The 18,559-nt window shown below is 33.3% G+C and overlaps 1 protein-coding gene across 2 annotated transcripts in view; it reads right to left on the reverse strand.

The window, feature by feature from the left end:
* The window catches only part of LOC133181024 (cilia- and flagella-associated protein 46-like), a 58,918-nt gene that overhangs the window by 1,829 nt on the left and 38,530 nt on the right, over positions 1 to 18,559 (reverse strand). The window contains exons 32-67 of one of the 2 annotated variants that reach the window (XM_061315552.1): positions 18,195 to 18,360; positions 17,391 to 17,426; positions 16,116 to 16,322; positions 15,700 to 15,869; positions 15,261 to 15,476; positions 14,888 to 14,956; positions 14,552 to 14,700; positions 14,293 to 14,391; positions 13,883 to 14,045; positions 13,663 to 13,755; positions 13,514 to 13,567; positions 13,283 to 13,390; positions 13,026 to 13,124; positions 12,799 to 12,905; positions 12,538 to 12,628; positions 11,989 to 12,213; positions 11,583 to 11,729; positions 10,814 to 10,887; positions 10,640 to 10,718; positions 10,259 to 10,345; positions 10,045 to 10,149; positions 9,763 to 9,852; positions 9,142 to 9,231; positions 8,622 to 8,804; positions 8,346 to 8,443; positions 8,105 to 8,196; positions 5,856 to 6,046; positions 5,477 to 5,598; positions 3,898 to 4,112; positions 3,393 to 3,431; positions 2,711 to 2,761; positions 1,780 to 1,883; positions 1,512 to 1,572; positions 1,140 to 1,175; positions 821 to 923; positions 333 to 445 (exon numbers count right to left, since the gene is read on the reverse strand). In XM_061315552.1, coding sequence (XP_061171536.1) covers positions 333 to 445; positions 821 to 923; positions 1,140 to 1,175; positions 1,512 to 1,572; positions 1,780 to 1,883; positions 2,711 to 2,761; positions 3,393 to 3,431; positions 3,898 to 4,112; positions 5,477 to 5,598; positions 5,856 to 6,046; positions 8,105 to 8,196; positions 8,346 to 8,443; positions 8,622 to 8,804; positions 9,142 to 9,231; positions 9,763 to 9,852; positions 10,045 to 10,149; positions 10,259 to 10,345; positions 10,640 to 10,718; positions 10,814 to 10,887; positions 11,583 to 11,729; positions 11,989 to 12,213; positions 12,538 to 12,628; positions 12,799 to 12,905; positions 13,026 to 13,124; positions 13,283 to 13,390; positions 13,514 to 13,567; positions 13,663 to 13,755; positions 13,883 to 14,045; positions 14,293 to 14,391; positions 14,552 to 14,700; positions 14,888 to 14,956; positions 15,261 to 15,476; positions 15,700 to 15,869; positions 16,116 to 16,322; positions 17,391 to 17,426; positions 18,195 to 18,360 — 4,132 coding nt within the window. The remainder of the gene's footprint in view (positions 1 to 332; positions 446 to 820; positions 924 to 1,139; positions 1,176 to 1,511; positions 1,573 to 1,779; positions 1,884 to 2,710; positions 2,762 to 3,392; positions 3,432 to 3,897; positions 4,113 to 5,476; positions 5,599 to 5,855; positions 6,047 to 8,104; positions 8,197 to 8,345; positions 8,444 to 8,621; positions 8,805 to 9,141; positions 9,232 to 9,762; positions 9,853 to 10,044; positions 10,150 to 10,258; positions 10,346 to 10,639; positions 10,719 to 10,813; positions 10,888 to 11,582; positions 11,730 to 11,988; positions 12,214 to 12,537; positions 12,629 to 12,798; positions 12,906 to 13,025; positions 13,125 to 13,282; positions 13,391 to 13,513; positions 13,568 to 13,662; positions 13,756 to 13,882; positions 14,046 to 14,292; positions 14,392 to 14,551; positions 14,701 to 14,887; positions 14,957 to 15,260; positions 15,477 to 15,699; positions 15,870 to 16,115; positions 16,323 to 17,390; positions 17,427 to 18,194; positions 18,361 to 18,559) is intronic. The other variant, XM_061315553.1, reaches the window with a different exon arrangement.

Genomic DNA, 18,559 nt, shown 5'->3' on the forward strand with positions numbered 1-18,559 from the left:
ATCTAAATAGAACAACTTGGACAGTACACCTTATAGATACTTGAGAAAATCTATTTAAAATATAAAAATACATTTGATTCAACACTCATTTTAAAATGACCTTTAGTAGTTCTATAAAATATTAAGTACATCAATCCAGGTTTTACAACATCAGTGCATATAGTACAAAGTTGGGCTATACATGCAATTAATGAAGGTATTTTTATTACCGGACTAAAATCTTGCCATAAATGACTAATTTGGCAGATTTTTGTTCTAGAAACCTATATTTGTTTACCCACTATGTATATACAGAGTATATACATCTATCAATATTGATTTCAGCAGTATACCTGGAATGTTTAAGGCTGAGAGTTTGGCAGGTGGAATGTAGTTGATAAACTTCTCCATTCCATAGAAGATAAAGGAACTGTTGTCTGTGAGGTAAATCTCCCACTCACCAACACTACAACAAAGGGCAGTAATATTAATGTGAGGACAGTAGTAATTGATCATTTCCCTCCTTAACATAATTAATATACAGTCAAGCCTTGTTAATTCGGACTCCATTATCCAGAGGCTTCACCTTCTGGATGAAATCTGTGGAGGAAAGGAATCTAGATTATAAAAAGAAGTCAGATCAACAAGACTCGACTTCACGTACATGCCAGTATGCAACTATAAATAAGGATTGAGCATAGCTTTCAATGTACATCTAATAAGTAACAAAAGCTGCAAGAATATACCTTGAAACATAAGAGTAATACATGTAGACACCTATTTCTAACTAACATTATATATTAAATTCAGCTAGAGAAAATAGAACCACAACAAAACAAACCTTGGTGTATGATCATCTCCTGGCACACCCAGCCATCTTGGAGTAAACTGTTGTTCATATTCCTCCATAAGCTTGTTGAATATTTCAATTGGTTTATTAACCTCTGCAAGTTTGAAAGAGAAAAAAAGTCAGAAATAGGCCTACATTCTTAAGTTACTGATTACTACAAGAACTAATTATTAGAATGTATAATCACTTAAGAAATTTAATGAATTTAGATTAACAATTTCTTCTTTAATAGAAATTTGCTATTTCTCTTACACCTAAGCCTCCCTAATCTATTTCTGTTTCATTGGTAAAGTAATGAATTGAAACCAACCTGTTTCTGCACAATCCAGATGGGAATCCACAATGTCTATTTTCATGTTAAAGACATAATGTAACAAAAGTCTCTATCATCACACAAAAAGAATCATGCAATTTGATGTACAAGATGAACTTTAATCATACCAAGTGAAAAATACTACATATTTCTGATTTTTTTTTTTTTTTTTTTTTATAATTATCAATAATTATCAAAAGATCTACTTGTACCTGCCACTGAGGGATTTAGCTATGCTACTTTATAAAACCATCCAATACAGTTACAGTTATAAAATGCAAATAAATGTATGCTTTTATCTAGATTTCTTTGAAGTATGATTAAAGACATTAGATTTGACTGCAATAATTCTCAACAAAAGAAGGATACATCTGAAGTTCATGGTATCCACAGTGTGATGCCAAGGTTGTAAATCTCTGTGTAATGGAATCTGTAATGTATTCAAAATTCTTTTCAATTTGACCCATTTCATGGAACACATTGTACCAATATAACATTACTGAGCATGATGTACCAGTATAAATGTTATAAAGTGAAGTATTGTCATTTAAACATGAATTTCTTTCAGTAGTTATAGCACTGTTACTTCTTTGGCATATTGTTTTCAGTATAGATTTTCCAGTTATTTGTGACGTACAATCTTAGCCTGTTTTTTACTGGCGTCCCTGAGTCCGGGTATTCTAGACAAGGGATTGTCCTGGTTCTTAGCCTTCTGTTTCTTCTTCTCCTCATTTTGTTGTTCTAAAAATAGTAATAAATATACTTGATATGATGTACAGCAATACTAGTGAGATTATCTCTTCAAAATAAATTGTAATTAATGTCTTCTCCTCCCCTTGAAACAAAAAAAAATTATCATTGGAAAGTAATGAATAAACATTTCATAAAGTGTGTTTATTTTGATAGCAAATACTTCTTTTCAAAATACTTATAACTCAAATTTTGTCTTTCTTTTTGTAAAGAGTTAAAAACTGAAAGAAACAAATTTCTAGATTTGTAACATCATTGTTAATCTAAGTCCATATTTTATAACTTTGTAGCCTAACAGTTCAATACTGAAGATTTATCCAACTAACAAAAATGAAGACTATAAACTACAGTAAAATATACTAAAATCTACAGCTACAGTAAAAATCTTAAGCATCTTACATTACTTATGGGCCTTTTTTATGAAGTGATATTCTAATTACATGTAGTGGTGAAGAATGAAATGCATCTATAGAATGTCCAAACTAACAAAGGACTCTACACGAAAACTGTTCCTAAGAAATCTGACGCAAGAATTTGCAGGCAATTTAAGTAAAAATTATATAACTGAGTGAGAAATCTCTCCAGATATACAATACACTTTCAAGTGTGCATGCTCTATTTACTGGAAGCATTATTTAACAAAGCTTTTAGATTCCTAATGGCATTCATAAATACATATTATAAATTATATTATTTCACTAGATTTTTCAAAATTCCAACTTCATATAACCATGCTATATAAAAGCTAGTTGTAAAGTTAGAATAAAAAGAGAAAATATCCAAGAATCTGGAGTCTACAGAGTGCTTAGTATGGCTACCTGACTCCACAATTTTTCCAGTACGAGAGGCGTTAGTTGGCGTTTTACGTTCTGAAAATCCAAGCATTCATTGATACATTGACATAAAGCACATCAAAAGCTGTAATGTATATGCACACCAATACACCAAGATATATATATCATAAAAATAGCAGATTTTGTAAAGAATGAAAAGTCTGAATTTGCATCGATCCAGTCAATATTTTACACATAATGTAGTTTAATTAAGGGAGAAAAATAACACCAATGGCAATCAGTTACTATTAAAAAAAAAAAAAATTTCAAACAAGCATGAATTATTTTGCATATGTTTTCAAAATAGTTCAAAAGATCATAGTTTACTAATCTTTAAGCACCACATAAATTGGGAAGGCATATTTCTAATCATTTCACAATTTTAAACTTGCTGAGCTATTTCATTGGCATTTTTCTCCCTTTTCTGCAGAAATGTTAAAAGAAACCTGACTAATAATTCACAGTTAATTTCCAGATGGGGTTCAGAGAAAACAATCAGTAAACACTATAACATTCCGATTTTACTTTATTTTACTAGCCACATGAATCTTTATCCTGACTGATTCCTTCATTGGCTAATACAATGAATTTTGACACATGATGTCTACAATATAAAATATAGCTATGGAAGCTAAAAAGCTACTGAGAATAAAGTGACCCACATTACCAGTTGGTTTATGTTTACGAGATCCTTGTAACTGAGAATCTACAGAATCATTTAGACAATTAAGATGTTGATTAGTTATAAATTAAAAGATTCTATCTTAGTTCATATAATAAACAGTGTATACCAGAAAACCCATCAACAACTGATACAGAATACATGGCAGTTATATCTACCTACCATTAGCCATATCTTTGAAAATTAAATGAAATGGAATTTACAAACATGGAAGCATGCAAATTTCAAAGCTTTATAAATTAATAATTTACAACACATGGTTGATTGCTGTCAACAAATACAATGGAAGCAAATAACACATACTCATTAAGCTTTGATATGTTTAAAATATCCTTTGATTCGAGCTTTATGTATGAATTTTTAAAAACATATTTTTTCAAAATTTCTTTCATTGATGACAAATTATGCAAATTGACAAAGAGCTCATATTCCACTCAACCAGAACTCAAAATCTTTGATCCACACCACATTTTCTTTCCCCGATTCTCACCTGTTGCTTCATCCTTGTAGAACCTATGATGAAATAGAGACAGAGAGAAGTCTCTACACAGGGCTGTGACATTCTCCACCTGTAGGAACTCCAAGGCCTCCAGTGGCATGTGCATTAACATGGAGTCCACTAACAGAATAACATATTCGTGGGGAGGGGCTTCGGACTGCCCCTTGTTGTCTTTATTAGTGCTGGTGGGAGTTACCACATGGGGCCTGAAATAGTTTACATTTCAACAATGTTAAAAAAACTACCTGTAATTTTATATAAAACTATACAAAAGCCTTCCAGTGCAGCATCAATATTTGATGTACTATGGAATATTTCTTATATCGTATAAGTGGAAATTTTAGCGAAACGCAAATTTAACGATTTGTCCTTAATATTCAGTATTTAATTTTAACGACAAATAATTTTTAGTGATTTTATGGTGCATAAAAAAAATAACAGTAACCTTCTAATGCAGAATAAATTGTTAGCAATATTTAATTTAAGCTATCTCAACACCCTCACTAAAAATGCCAAAATTGAATTCTCGCTAAAATTTCTGCTTTTACAGTACATTGCAACCTCCTAGGTCAGATTTTGTTTAAACATTTTACTGTAGATCATAGACTTGTTAACTCTTGATAGATAATTTACTTAGATATTACCATCACTTGAAATGAGGAAGACTGAGGGACAAAAGATGACTTACAACAGAAGCCCCTCAGCTTGGAGGTGAGGGGATTAAGCTACGACATATGTCAGAACTCCCACTAGCTGGGAGGTGAGGGGGTTTAAGCCATGACATATGTCAGAAGTCCCACTAGGTGGGAGCTGAGGAGTTTTAGGTTATGACTTACATCACAAGTCCCACTTGGTGGAACGAGAGGGGTCTAAGGTAATGACCTACATCAGAAATCCCACTAGGTTGGGTGAGGATTTAAGATAATGACTTACCTCAAAAGTCCCACTAGGTGGTAGGGTTAAGATGTTGTCTTATGTCACAAATCCCACTAGGTGGGAGGAGAGGAGTTTAACATAATGACTTACATCAGAAATCCCACTAGGTGGAGGGGGTGGGGGGGGGGGGCATTGAGTTTTAAGATAAGATGATGACATATATCAGGAGTAAATGAGGGGTTTAAAATAATAAATTACATCAGAAGTCCAACTGAGAGGTTAAAGATAAAGATTTGCTTCAGAAGCCCCACTAGGCTGAGGGTGAGGGGTTTAAGATAATAATTTATGTCATAAGTCCCACTAGGTGGGAGGTTACTGGTAAGGCATGAATTATGTCAGATGTCCCACTAGCTGGGAGGTGAGGGTTTTAAGATAATGACTTAAGTCAGAAGCCCCACTAGCTGGGAAGTGAGGGTTTTAAGATAATGACTTACATCAGAAGCCCCACTAGCTTGGAGGTGAGGATATTTAGATAATGACTTACATCAGAAGCCCCACTAGCTGGGAGGTGAGGGTATTTAGATAATGACTTACATCAGAAACCCCACTAGCTGGGAGGTGAGGGTATTTAGATAATAACTTACATCAGAAGCCCAACTAGCTGGGAAGTGAGAATTTTAAGACAATGACTTACGTCAGAAGCCCCACTAACTGGGAGGTGAGGGGTTTAAGATAAGCCTCCATGTCCTTGAGGAGATTTCTGAATTCTTCCTGAAGTCTAGCCTCTTCCTCATGATCTTTCTCATCATGCTGATGCTGAAGAAAACAGAAAAAGAACTGATGCTTAGTACATTTCCTATTCATTAAGAGTCTGGTGATAATTATTTCATTTTTTTTTTGGACAAAATGGTCAAGTTTGCTTTTAACACACTCCATATGACCATTAAAAAGATATGTTATCTTCAAAAGAGAATGGTGCATAACAATATCAATCAAAATTAATCGAATTCATCTCAAAATAATCATTAAAGATATCTTGATAATCAGTCAGATGTGACTTAAAATTGTCATACGTGTGTTTGTTTCTTCAGACTTTCGTCTAGATTTTCCAGCATTTTCTGCCTCATCATGGCCTGAGAGCGTTGATACTCCTGCTTCAGAAGGAACGTTTGGACACTCTGATGGTGGTCCTCAAACTTATTCAGCAGTTCGTTCAGAAGCTGGGGACTTGTTTCTGCTCCAAACACCTTAGCTCTACTATGTGCTACAAAAGTAAAATGGTTATGTTTTATCTGGTCAATGAAAGGGAATTATGTATATTTTTGAACTTATTTTAACACAGCACATGTACATTTACAGTTCCTTTTCTTTCTTTCTTTGTTGTTTAATGTCCCTCTGGAGAATTTTTCACTCATATGGAGACATCACCACTTGCTGGTGGAGGGCTGCAAATTTAGACTTATACTCGGCACTCAGGGCCATTGAGCAGCCACAGATCTTTTTTGTGCCAGCACCTACTATGACCTTGGTTTAAACAACAATTGTTGCAACCACTATTGAAATAACGACCACTATTGAAATAATTATTTCAATAGTGGTTGAAAGTGCATAAACTAAACACTGGTTGTAACCACTATTGAAATAACGTTTACTATTGAAATAATTATTTCAGTAGTGGTTGAAAGTGCATTTCAAACCAAAAACTGGTTGAAACCACTATTGAAATAACGTTCAATATTGAAATAATTATTTCAATAGTGGACGTTATTTCAATAGTGGTTACAAAATGCCTCTCAAAACCGAACACAGGTTGCAACCACTTTTGAAATACAATGTAACGTTCACTATTGAAACAATGATTTCAACAGAGGTTTTGAATGCTTTTTAAAGCTTTAACCAGGTTGCAACCATTATTGAAATAATGTTCACTTTTAAAATAAAGACTTGAATAGTGATGAAATAATGATTTCAATAGTGATTGAAATAATGATTTCAACAGTGATTGAAATAATTATTTTATGGCTGCTGACAATGATTTCAATACCAAAACCATATTGCAAGCCTTACTGAAATGACCCCTCTAATGAAAGAAAAATATAAGGATGACTTGTTCATTACGTTTTTCAACATAATAAATTAATTTATTGAGTTTAAATTATGATGTGTAAATTAATGTTTTCTTTTCCTTTCTAAAAATTACCATTAATATACGGACATCTATGATTTAACTGACGTACTTAAAATTAATACAAATGCAAATGTTTATAAGCAAGCTTCTGCTGAATCTGGCAGACTCGGCGAAAACCAACAGACAATTAATCAATATATGCAAGTTTTAAGTGATTTTGTTATATTTAAGGTTCATTTTGCCATTGATTTGGAAAGGAAAGGATCATAATTACAGATAGAGGTGAACATTATTTCAATAGTGGTTGCAACCTGGTTTCATTTCTGAAAAGCATTCAAAACCTCTATTGAAATCATTGTTTCAATAGTGAACGTTATTTCATAAGTGATTGCAACCTGTATTTGGTTCTGAAATGCACATTCAACCACTATTGAAATAATTATTTCAATAGTGAACGTTATTTCAATAGTGGTTACATCATGTGTTTGGATTTGAAATGCACTCTCAACCACTATTGAAATAATTATTTCAATAGTGAACGTTATTTCAATAGTGGTTACATCATGTGTTTGGATTTGAAATGCACTCTCAACCACTATTGAAATAATTATTTCAATAGTGAACGTTATTTCAATAGTGGTTACAACCAGTGTTTAGTTTTGAAATGCACTCTCAACCACTGTCGAAATAATTATTTCAATAGTGGTCGTTATTTCAATAGTGGTTGCAACAATGCACCATGCAGGTGACTTTCTTTTGAAATTACAAGATAATCCAATAAAATCTAGGAAACTGACTGGACCCAACAATATCCTCAGCAGAATAATCTTAACCTTTTGATGCTTTAAATATGAGTGTATATATACTAGATTATCTTAAAGATTTTCTTCTCTAATAAACAGTCATATCTATAATTTTGATCCTTTGACCTTGACTTCTAATAAAATAACCTTAAAATCAGTAGGTGTTTTCTTTTAACCATCTTTAACCTGTATTGTAAATATCAATTTATTTGGTTCAGAAGAACTCTCATTATGTCACAAAAAAATTCAATTATCTTGATCTTATGACCTTGACCTTTGTTCAATAACCCCCAATTCTTATGCCTCATTCATCCCTGTGTTTGAATATGAAGTCACATTGTTTAATGTAGGGCAATTCAGATCTTTTATAAAGTCTTAAGAATAAGGTTACCTGGTGGTGCTTGTTGTTTGGGGTTTTTGCCTCCTCCCCCAGCTAAGGCAGTGTTTTTGGGTTTGTCTAAAATAGCACCATACAAGAATGACCTACAACAAAACATTTTACATATTCAACAATGACATTAGTCAGGAAAACTATTAATTTAATTATTTTTTTATCTAAATTGTTTAATTGTCATATTTGATTGAAAATACATTTTTTTCATTATTTTGAGGCATGTCATTTTAGAACCTACTTGTCTGGAGAATGCTGGAGAATAATAAAATTGAAGTGAGGTGGGAAATCCTTGAGAAGTTCCAAATGATTGGTTTGTACTTCTAGATTCTTCCAGGCCTGCAATGAAAGAATAATTTTTCTAATTAAAGACTTACAATACTCAAATTAAATACATGTACAATATTTTGTATCTATGTTTATCCCAATCTTCATTTGTTTCAGAAAGCATAGCTCCTTTACATTTTCCCATTCCTCAATCTACATAAAAAGATCTACTTAATGGATAATGACATACCTGCCAGTTCTGCTCCAATGATTGAGTGACCGTTTTCATCATCTCACTCACTGACAGATTCAGACTGACTTCTTTGTCTAACATAGCTTTCCTCTGATGCAGCAGTGCAGCCAAGCGTGAAGTACAAGGATCCATCTGTGCACGTTTTAGCAGTTTTTCCAACTCCATTGATGCAGAACAGCTCTAAAATCAAACATACCAAAATATTATATACTTTGTGTTCACTCCAAAAATACAAGGAATATTCATTGAAGATCTCCTATTACACACCCTTAATATCAAGCTTACAATAAAGTATGTGTAAATCATATACAATACAATCTAAAAAATAAATATCTACTATTGAAATTAACATGATTAACAAGAATTTATTTACTTTCCTTAGCTCTGAATGTATAAACCTTCACAATTCAAAGCTTTACAGTATTTTACAGATTTTAAGTATTTATCTTTAGAAGCAAATGTTGTATGAAATCTAGTAGAGATTACATTTAAAACGATTTTTCCCTCATTAACGTACCTGATGTAATGCTAGGAAGAGACTGGCAGACTGGGGGTCATATTGTCCACAGCATTCTACCAGCTCCAAAGAGATACTGCCAGCAATGTCCTACACAATTACAAATGTAATATTGCAGTTTTTTATGATAGTAATCATTTGATACATGAACATAAATAATGTATAAACAAGGTCCAAAAGCATCTTCCTCCTAAATTGATTAGCCAATTATAAATAAGCGCACTTGAGTCTTAAAAATGACAAGAATAAGTAATAATGTATAATTATACTTATTACATAAACATAACAAGTATAATTAAATAATGTATTAGCATAAGCATGAATTAGCAGACATGAAGTAGTGCGAAAAGAGCTAAAATATGATCTCTGCTAAAATAAATACTTGTTTACAGTACACTTTAGTCACATGAGTGATAAAACACAAAGGCCATAAGAAGGCAATCAATTAGTTTTCCAAATTTTATCAAATGTTGCCTAATTTGCATCAAATTTTAGGTACTTCACAAGCCCAATATAGATTTCCACACAAGATGTATCTGTAACTAGTGCAGAAATAAGTAAATTCTGTTGGGAATTCATTGTCATATACACAGAATGTTTTAAGTGATGCAGCATACTTACAGAGAAGTGGTTCTGCAGAGCCACATTAAGTCCTTGTACAAGACATTCCGAAGCCTGGGCCAGATAGTGGTGGCATATATCATCATGTTTCTGGAAGTACACATAAGAAGTGATCTTTAAATCATTTCTATCAAGGTCTCTAAAAAAAGCTGAAATTTACTGGTTCTTTTTACAGTTGAGTTGTTTCATTATGGTAAAATGATTTATTACACTATATTGACCCAGAAAAACATCAGCCAATTTTGAAAAAAATATTACAAAAGCTATACTTGGATCTCCTACCTTGATTTTCTTGATCTGTTTGGTGTAGCGCAGGAACTGATTAGACTCCTGGTCCTCACTGCGTTCTGATGCCTGGTCCTCTGGATGCTCTATCCTGCTCAGCTCCTAGATACACACAAAACACATAAATTGCAGAATTAATGTCAAATAAATGTATTGCAGTTTATACCTACATGTACATAGTCTTTACAACTTTCTGAAATTATAAACTCACCATTTCATGTACCACCCATTGAGTTGGTGGATCAGGACTAGCATATAAGGCAAAGGCATGTAGAGTTTTTCCTACTCCACACAAAGCCTGTAAGTAAGTGGACAAACAATAATACAGTTATTCTCTCAAATAATTTTACATAAAATATGCCAATTGAAAACACATTCTTTGATTTACTATAGTTACTGTAGTTTACTACACTATTTTTTTTAATCAGGGTTGTCCATTCTTTGACAACAGAAACTGATTGACTTCTAACAAGAAATACAGTTTTCTACATTGATGCTCATAAAGACAGGACACCAGGAAGTGAGGGAAAAATCATTACAGCAGGATGCCTGGGGGTGTCGGAAGGCTAATTACAGATCTTTGTAGTCTTACCCTGGCCCTCAGCTTAAGAATATGTCCAGACATGTTGTGGGCAGAGACAAACTTCAGCAGGGCATCCTCAGCAATTACCCTTCAAAATAAGAGTTAATATATTGGTAGAAGATAAATCAATGTAGGTATTTGAAATTCAAAATACAATGTTAAAAAAGAGGTAATTATACTCACTTTGTGGCATCCAGCCATTCTTTTTCCATGTGAGAATAAAACTGTGGGGTTGTACTGATAAAGTCCTCCACCATCTTAAAAATCAAAAACATTGTATTTCTAAATGAATTTACTAGTACATTTTATAATCCTATTTTTGAAATGATTTTAATCTCCCTAGAGTTCTGAAGAGATATTTTTATAATGAATTTTTGGTGGTAATGCAATATGTTTAAAGGTGCAACCGTTGGGGCGAGCGCAGTTGTATTTATTACTGGATACCATCAAACACCTTTACATTTTACACTTTCTACTTCATTCCATCTCTTCAAACAGCACAAGACCAGTCTAGATTGTGATGTCACATGACGTTTGTTAATTGCACTTCCATAACAGAGTCTAAATAGTGCAATTTTTTAACAAAAGGCATCATAGAGAGGTGCAATTAGTTTTGTTTCCTTAAAGCTCTCAGTAGAACCCAATCTTCACAATAACTGCAGTATTGGTATATTCACTATCAATGCATAGAATTGTGGTAGCAAAAGAATTCTGAGAAGGTTTCACACCAAATTTGCTTGACGAATGTACAGATTTCAGTTTGAATTTTCTCTGTTCTTACAAAGTCTAAAGAGCTTGCTTTACTTCATACCACTCTTTGCACTATCTATTAACTGGAAAAAAATGTGTCGCCCAATTCTTGCATCTTCAAAATGATACACAAAGCCAATTCACAAGACATTCCTTCAATGTGTTTGATCTGATATACCAGGAGTATCCAGTTTGACTTTACCTTGACCACTGATCCTTTCCTGAGATCTTCAAGTTGTTGAGATCGAGTCTCCTTTGCATGAACTCTGAACAACTCAAGCATGACCTCTCCACACACAATGTACATGTCTGCTAGTTCCCTCTGGGTGGGCAAGCTTACGTTACGCACCTGAAATAAACAAAAATACTGAGTAAATATATGGCAATGCTTTGATTTCAGTTGATCTCAAATTCTTCTGTACTCTGCTTTGAATATAGTATATGTATTAACCTTAAAGGTCAAAACAAAACAAATTATTATAAAAAATCCCCAGTACATGTACTCTGTTTCTTTCAAAAAATAATAATAAAATAAAATAATTAAATGAATAATAATAATAATAAAAAGACCAAAGTTTCTCTATTTCTAGATATAATTTTTCAGTCACCTCTTGCAGTGAAGTGAGGGTTAGTGTATCCCAGAAAGTCTCCTCAGCCAGATTAACCCCCTCCTTCAGCACCATCATGGACTGTAGATAGTAGGTATGTATTATCTCCTTTTCTATTGAGTGTCTTGCCATGTTACACAGCACCATGGCATGTTCCTTCATCACAGGGAAAGCTTCTCTCTTGTAGCCTAACTTTATCAGTTTCTCTGTGGAGGACTCAAATTTCTACATGGAAAAGAACAAAAACATCTGCAATTTTCCTTCTAAAATTTACTAGTGGACAAGGACTTAATTTGAGAAGAAATCAATCCAAAATTTTCATTCAATATGAGGAAAATTTATGGAAGTATGAGCCAGTCTAGGAGAGATGTTACCTTTATAAAATTTTCATCTTCAGCAGAAATTGGCATTTCAAATTTTGCACCATATAATACACTACATTTGATTGCATCTTTCTCCACCTTCTTTTAGAAATTATCATCATTTAAAGAAAAACTAATTTCACTGAGCAGAGAGTTGTTCCCCCTGAAATTCCTGTATATGACTGACCTCACATGCAGCCAGCATTTTCTTCATGACTTTGGGATCATTGATGTCCTTGTCTCCACTGAGTATGACCTGTGTCTGGACACTGGCTAGTCTGTGAAAATGTCAAACAGTATTCATCACTTGTACAATATATAATTAGATTTTCACATATTGTACTAATCTATCAACCATACAGGTGAATAAAGTTCTGAATTTCTTTTTTTTTTTTTTGTCTGCCAAGACTGTAGATTTGTGATTTTCATCAGAGCCTTTTCTACTCACTTGGCCTCCAACATGGCAAGGATATAGATATTGACACTTGTTCTGTTTGGTCTTTCATCAGCAATTCTCTGGAACTCATTGATACTGTGAACAAGTATTCCTCTGGCCTGGTGACAAAAATTTCATTATTTTCACAATCACATACAAATACAGTGCCTGCATGACCAGGATATTTCCAGTACTATTGATTTATAAAAAAAAAATCAGTAAAACCATTTTGAACTCACAATTCTCTGTGCTTTACGATTCTCATAGTCTTTCAAAGTGGCCTCTACCATTAGCATACTTGTCTTGTACCAGAACATCTCATCACCATTATATTCTCTCTGTGTAGAGATATGTAAGCATTTTAGAGTTCTGTACAGATTGAATACAGTTGACAAAATTACAAACTTTTGACATTATAATAAGTTAACATAGAATGATTTTATTCATATTCAAATGAAATAAATAAAAGCTCTATATATAGTTGAATGATACAAACCTGTGCTTCGAGAGCTAAATTAAAAGCCTGCTTGTACTGAGCTTCCTCCAATGACAACTGGCCCAACAGATACAAGATTCTGCCTCGTAAAACATTGTCTTCAAAGGCCTGAAAAAATACAAACAATTATATCAAATGTATCCCAAATCATTATTGAAGATATGATATTCTGCATTTGCTGTTATAGTAGTATTAATTGTAACACCATATTTTGATTGCTGTGGTTCTTACCAGGGCTGCGTTATTGGCTTCATTCAGGAATTCCCTGGCACTCTGGTAGTGACACTACAATGATAAAATAAGAATACATAGTAACTCCTGACATCCCTTTGTAGACAGATCATAAAGTTCTGCATAGAATTTGTTTATGATAGTCTTACCTGTCTAATGAGCAGCTCTGCAGTGTCAGTCCATACATCTCTGTATGTAATGTTACCCAGAGTTTTACCAAGATGGGACTCGATTGTTTCCTCCTAAAAATGAAATTACTCAATATTTCACATTTGATTATCTTTTTTGCCCAGTCACCTGATATTGCCAACTGTTTGATCAGCTGATTTCCCTGATTATTCCCCTTTATTAAGATCTCCATTGTCTTACCTTGTTTTCTAGGAGGGATGTCCCTCCTTTGTTGGTTGCCCTCTTGGTCAGCTGACTCCCCCTGCTCTCCTCGGCTAGTTTGGCCAGCGACTCCTTTACCCTGGCTTCTTCTCTCTCCACCTGCATCTGTTTCTCCTTCCACAAGGTTATTTCATCTCTCGACCTAAAATGCAAAATAATAACACAGTAATTTCACTGTAAGTCAAATACACTGATCTGGTTTTAATCATCCAACTGAAGTAAAATTAAAACAAAAATCATAATATTTGCAGTAAGAGGTGCAGTATTCATATTTATGGCCATGCATGGTCTACTGGTTTATATCATAAAACATAAAAATGAATCTGAGTGTATAAATTGTATTTTTTCTTTCCATACACATTATAATGTCCTTTTAAACTAATACTCACAGTGCCTGATGTTCCTCATTCAGTACAACAGGACCTGCTGTTTTCTCATGGAAGTTGTATCCATTCTTCAAGTTCAACTCCAAACACACTTCAGCAGCCCTTGAAAAAAAAAAATGAAAATGTGAATGCCATTCTTTCAAAAATACTTAAAGATTTTGCTATGCCAACCCCCCCCCCCCCCCCCCCTTCCCCTTAAAGATTACAAATTCTTTGATAAATAGATCCGTTACAAAAAACTGAGACTGTACAGTCTGCTTACTTTGCATGAACTAGAACATGGAGGGGCTCACACTTCAGTAAATCTCTGGACATCAAATCTTCAAAGGCCAGGACTGGTAATGTCAAGTGATTGTAGCCAATATCCCTCAAACAGTTCACCAGAGTGTCCAGGTAGTACAAAGTCAGCATCTATGGTTGAAATGAAATGTAACATTAATATCAATCAAGAAGCAACATTTTCTTAAGATATCAGTCTAAAGACATTCAAGCTATTCTAACAAGATAACTGCATATCATATATCTGAAACAAAAATGCTTTGATAGTACGCTAAATTGTATAAAACTAATTGATGGTTATAAACAATAAATAACTTACCGGCTTCTGAATAGTATGGGAGTTAATGCCTGTCACCTTCATCATTTCATGATGGAATGCTTCAATAATCTATAAGTAAAACATTCAAAATTATTTAGATTGACCCCTTTCTTGTTTCAATAATCTATTTGTAAAACATTCAAAATAATTAGACTAACTGCCCCCTTTATGGCAATAGGAAAGTTTTCTGCAATATCAAAAACATTTTATAAAAAATGTTTAAAAAATGCACTGGAGGCAGTAACTAAAAAATAAAAATAAAGCTGAAACATTTACAAAAATTTGCAGTTTTTTCTTCTAACCATACTAACAATGAACAATAATATTGGGTATAACAGAGATATACAAAAACAAATAACTCTAAAACACTCACCTCATCAGGAATGTCATACTGTGCCCATTCCTCCACAGTGCTGGGCAGTGTGTCCAGTGGGCCCTTCCTCTTGGGCTTTTCTTTGACGGGCTCCTTTTTCTCATCCTTCCCACCCTTGCCTTTCCCCTTGGCGGACACAGCATTTTTATCTTCAGCTGCAGCTGGGGGATTTTTGGCAATTTCCTTCATCACTGGTCCAGATATTGGAACTGTGATCTGAAAGAAGAGTTCCACAAAATCTGTACACTTTTTAAAGCTGTATGTTTAAGAAGTGTCAGTAGTTTTGCTTTAAAAAGACAAATAAGAAAATTGAAGGGTACAAAAGTTTGATTATAAATGAATTATTGTTGGTTCAATAACAATGAAGTTTGTGTCTTTTACAAGTATTTCACTTGTGCAATATAGCAAACATTTTCTAATATATAATTGCTATACAAACCTGCCAAAGTCTAACGAGATAGGCATGGGCCATGAGGAGATAATCCTTGTAGTCTTGAGATGAGCGTCCAGCTAATTCGGCCAGCAGGACATGGGCCCTAAACAGGCCATCAATCTGTCGAACATCATCCAAGTCATTAATGGTCAGAGAAGGGTTGTTGGGCAGCACACCTGTATTAATTGAGGTCAAAAAAGCAAACATTATTACTCAATTATATTTTAAATCATACAATAATGAAAACTGGTTAGTGCTACAAAATTGTTTCAATATCTCCACAAAAAGCAAAATATTTTATTGAAGTAATGTTTTTTTTGAATACATAACATTAATTCATGTGTAATTCTTTTTAGGACTGAGTATAAAAAATAAAAGATGAATGAACTTCAAAATTGACAAATTATAAAGTTACCACTGACCAATGACTGCCTGTTTAGCAATAGGGATGATGCCTTCAGCCATCAGATCACTGTCAGCTTCACTGGTCACACTCTTACTGTCAGAGGCAGCATCAGATGATTTGTCCCCAGGGATGGGGGTTTTACTCAGGGTAGGCATTTGGGCTGGCTTAGCCTTGGCAGACCCCTTTCCTGGTCTTTTCTTGTCTGCCTTTCCTTTTGCTGCTCCTATTATGGGTGTAAATTTTTTTTAATCTAGAGACACTTAAAACATTACCTTTTTCCTTGGTTGTCATAAAAATGTGTGTACAAGGTATTATGTTATGTGAACATATTTTGATATAAAACCCTCCAACAAAATATGAATGATAAATTTTATTTTTACCAATACATGTACCTATATTTTATACTTGCCAAAAAAAATTAAAGTGTACTCATCATACAATTACAAAGTAGATAGTGTAGAATAATTGTTTTTAAGTGAGCACCTCATAGCATTAGATAAAAGAAAGTTTTGAAAGGGAAATGATGATATTGTTGATGACAACTTGTTGCTTAATGAAATATATTTTAAAGAATGAAAGAGTGCAAAACTTTCCACTGAGAAAAATGTGTTTCAGATTCTAAAAGAAAAAACGGGATATAGGGTGTAATGATAAAACATATTATAAGTGGTAGTTTGATTCTATTTTTATTTTAATTTATTTGTTGAATAAAAGTTAAATAAAACATATGGTTAACTACAGACAAATAAGAAAAAATAGATTCTATGCTACACAAAGTAAAAACAAAGATCTGAGATAGTGCTATAACATACTAGTACTTGAAGCATCAGCTTCTAATTAAACAAAAGATGTATAATTGTTCATTGTTCAGGGTGAAAAACAATAGCTTCACAACATAGTGTGCAGGGTACTGTAAAACTATTCATCTTGTTTACAATTCAAAATCACAAACAGATCAATGTGCACTTCTTGATGGCTACTTAAAATCATACAGAGTAGTCATGCACATATCAAATGTGTAATTGGATACTGCATGAAGATTATAAAGTTAACATTTTTTGACTACTGCAACTCTTTTGAGTACCGCAACTGTGAAAACTTATTTGATTTTCAATAAAGTCATGCAGTATCATACTCTGAAAGACAACAGCTAGATGTAATCTAATTTTTGGAGCTACATTTTTTTATAAAGAGTATGGGTATAAGAAAATACTGAATTCATTATCACTAAAAGGTTTGCTATAAAAGAGAGTGCAAGGAGTGAAGAGTGTGCATGACATTGACTGTGTACCTTTGCCACGTCTCCCAGCAGCAGAGCCTTTTTTTGCTGTGTATGACAAAACAAAACAAATCAGAACACCCTACCATGCTGTGTCATACTACATATCACATGTCTGTGATGCCAACATGTGCTGCATGCAGACATTTTCAATTTGTCTTTTCATCCATTTTAATACTCTAGTTAACAGACATATTTAGAGGAAAACTAAAAATAATAATTATGATCAATTTCTTTACATGCATCTTATTTTTCCTTTAAAATAAAAAAAAGAGCAATATTTGGCAATAGAGAGCAGAACTAGCATTAAAAGTCATAATATACATGTATATTATAAATTTAAAAATTCTCCTTCCTCTTTATTTGTTCTATTATAGAAAAAATTTTTATGTAGAAATTTCAAGCTTAAGTCAATGAACCAATTAAGATAAAAAAAAAATTATATCACAAATTTGAAACAGATGAAAGCCAAGCAATAAAAATTCTAGCCCATCCCTTGGATGCTAAACATTCTACACAGGAAACACACTTACGGGTAGATTTTATATCAACTGAAGACATTGCTGTTGTAAGGAATGTTACAAGTCAACAAAAATACAGAGAAATGTAACATTTTATTTGAATATTCAGGAACCTTTGTATTATTAAAGTTGTTTAATGTGCAAAAAAAATTTAACCACTTCTTTCTTTCATGATTGACTCCTTTGCAGCACGAAGTGCATTTTTTGCTGATTTTCTAATACCATACTTCAATCCATCTCCGATTAAATAAATAGAATACATGAGAATCTCTTAAGAAGTGTGTAATTCTCTGACCTGCTTCTGCCTCCTTTTTGAGATCAGTTTCTGTCTTCATGTTTAACATGATGTCCACTGCCCATTCCAACTGGTCAATAGCGTCCTGGAGGGGGAACTCATTGGAATACAGCCATTGTCCAAACTCCAGCAGGTAGTCCACCTTAAGCCACTCATTGCTTGGACTCTACAATGGTCAAGTGATCATATTTTATTAAAAATAATAGAGATTGATATGCTCTCTTTGAATGAAGAACATGTATTATAATATGAATGAATTAATATGAAATAATGCCTTTTTCCTTGCATAAAATCCTCATTTTATATAGGATGTTTTATATAGGACTATATGATGGAAATTTCGAGAAATGAGACAAGAATGACAG

The sequence above is a fragment of the Saccostrea echinata genome, unplaced genomic scaffold (assembly GCF_033153115.1).
Source record: "Saccostrea echinata isolate AGI-Se365-2 ecotype Australia unplaced genomic scaffold, CSIRO_AGI_Sech_v1 ptg000008l, whole genome shotgun sequence".
Lineage (NCBI taxonomy): Eukaryota > Metazoa > Mollusca > Bivalvia > Ostreida > Ostreidae > Saccostrea > Saccostrea echinata.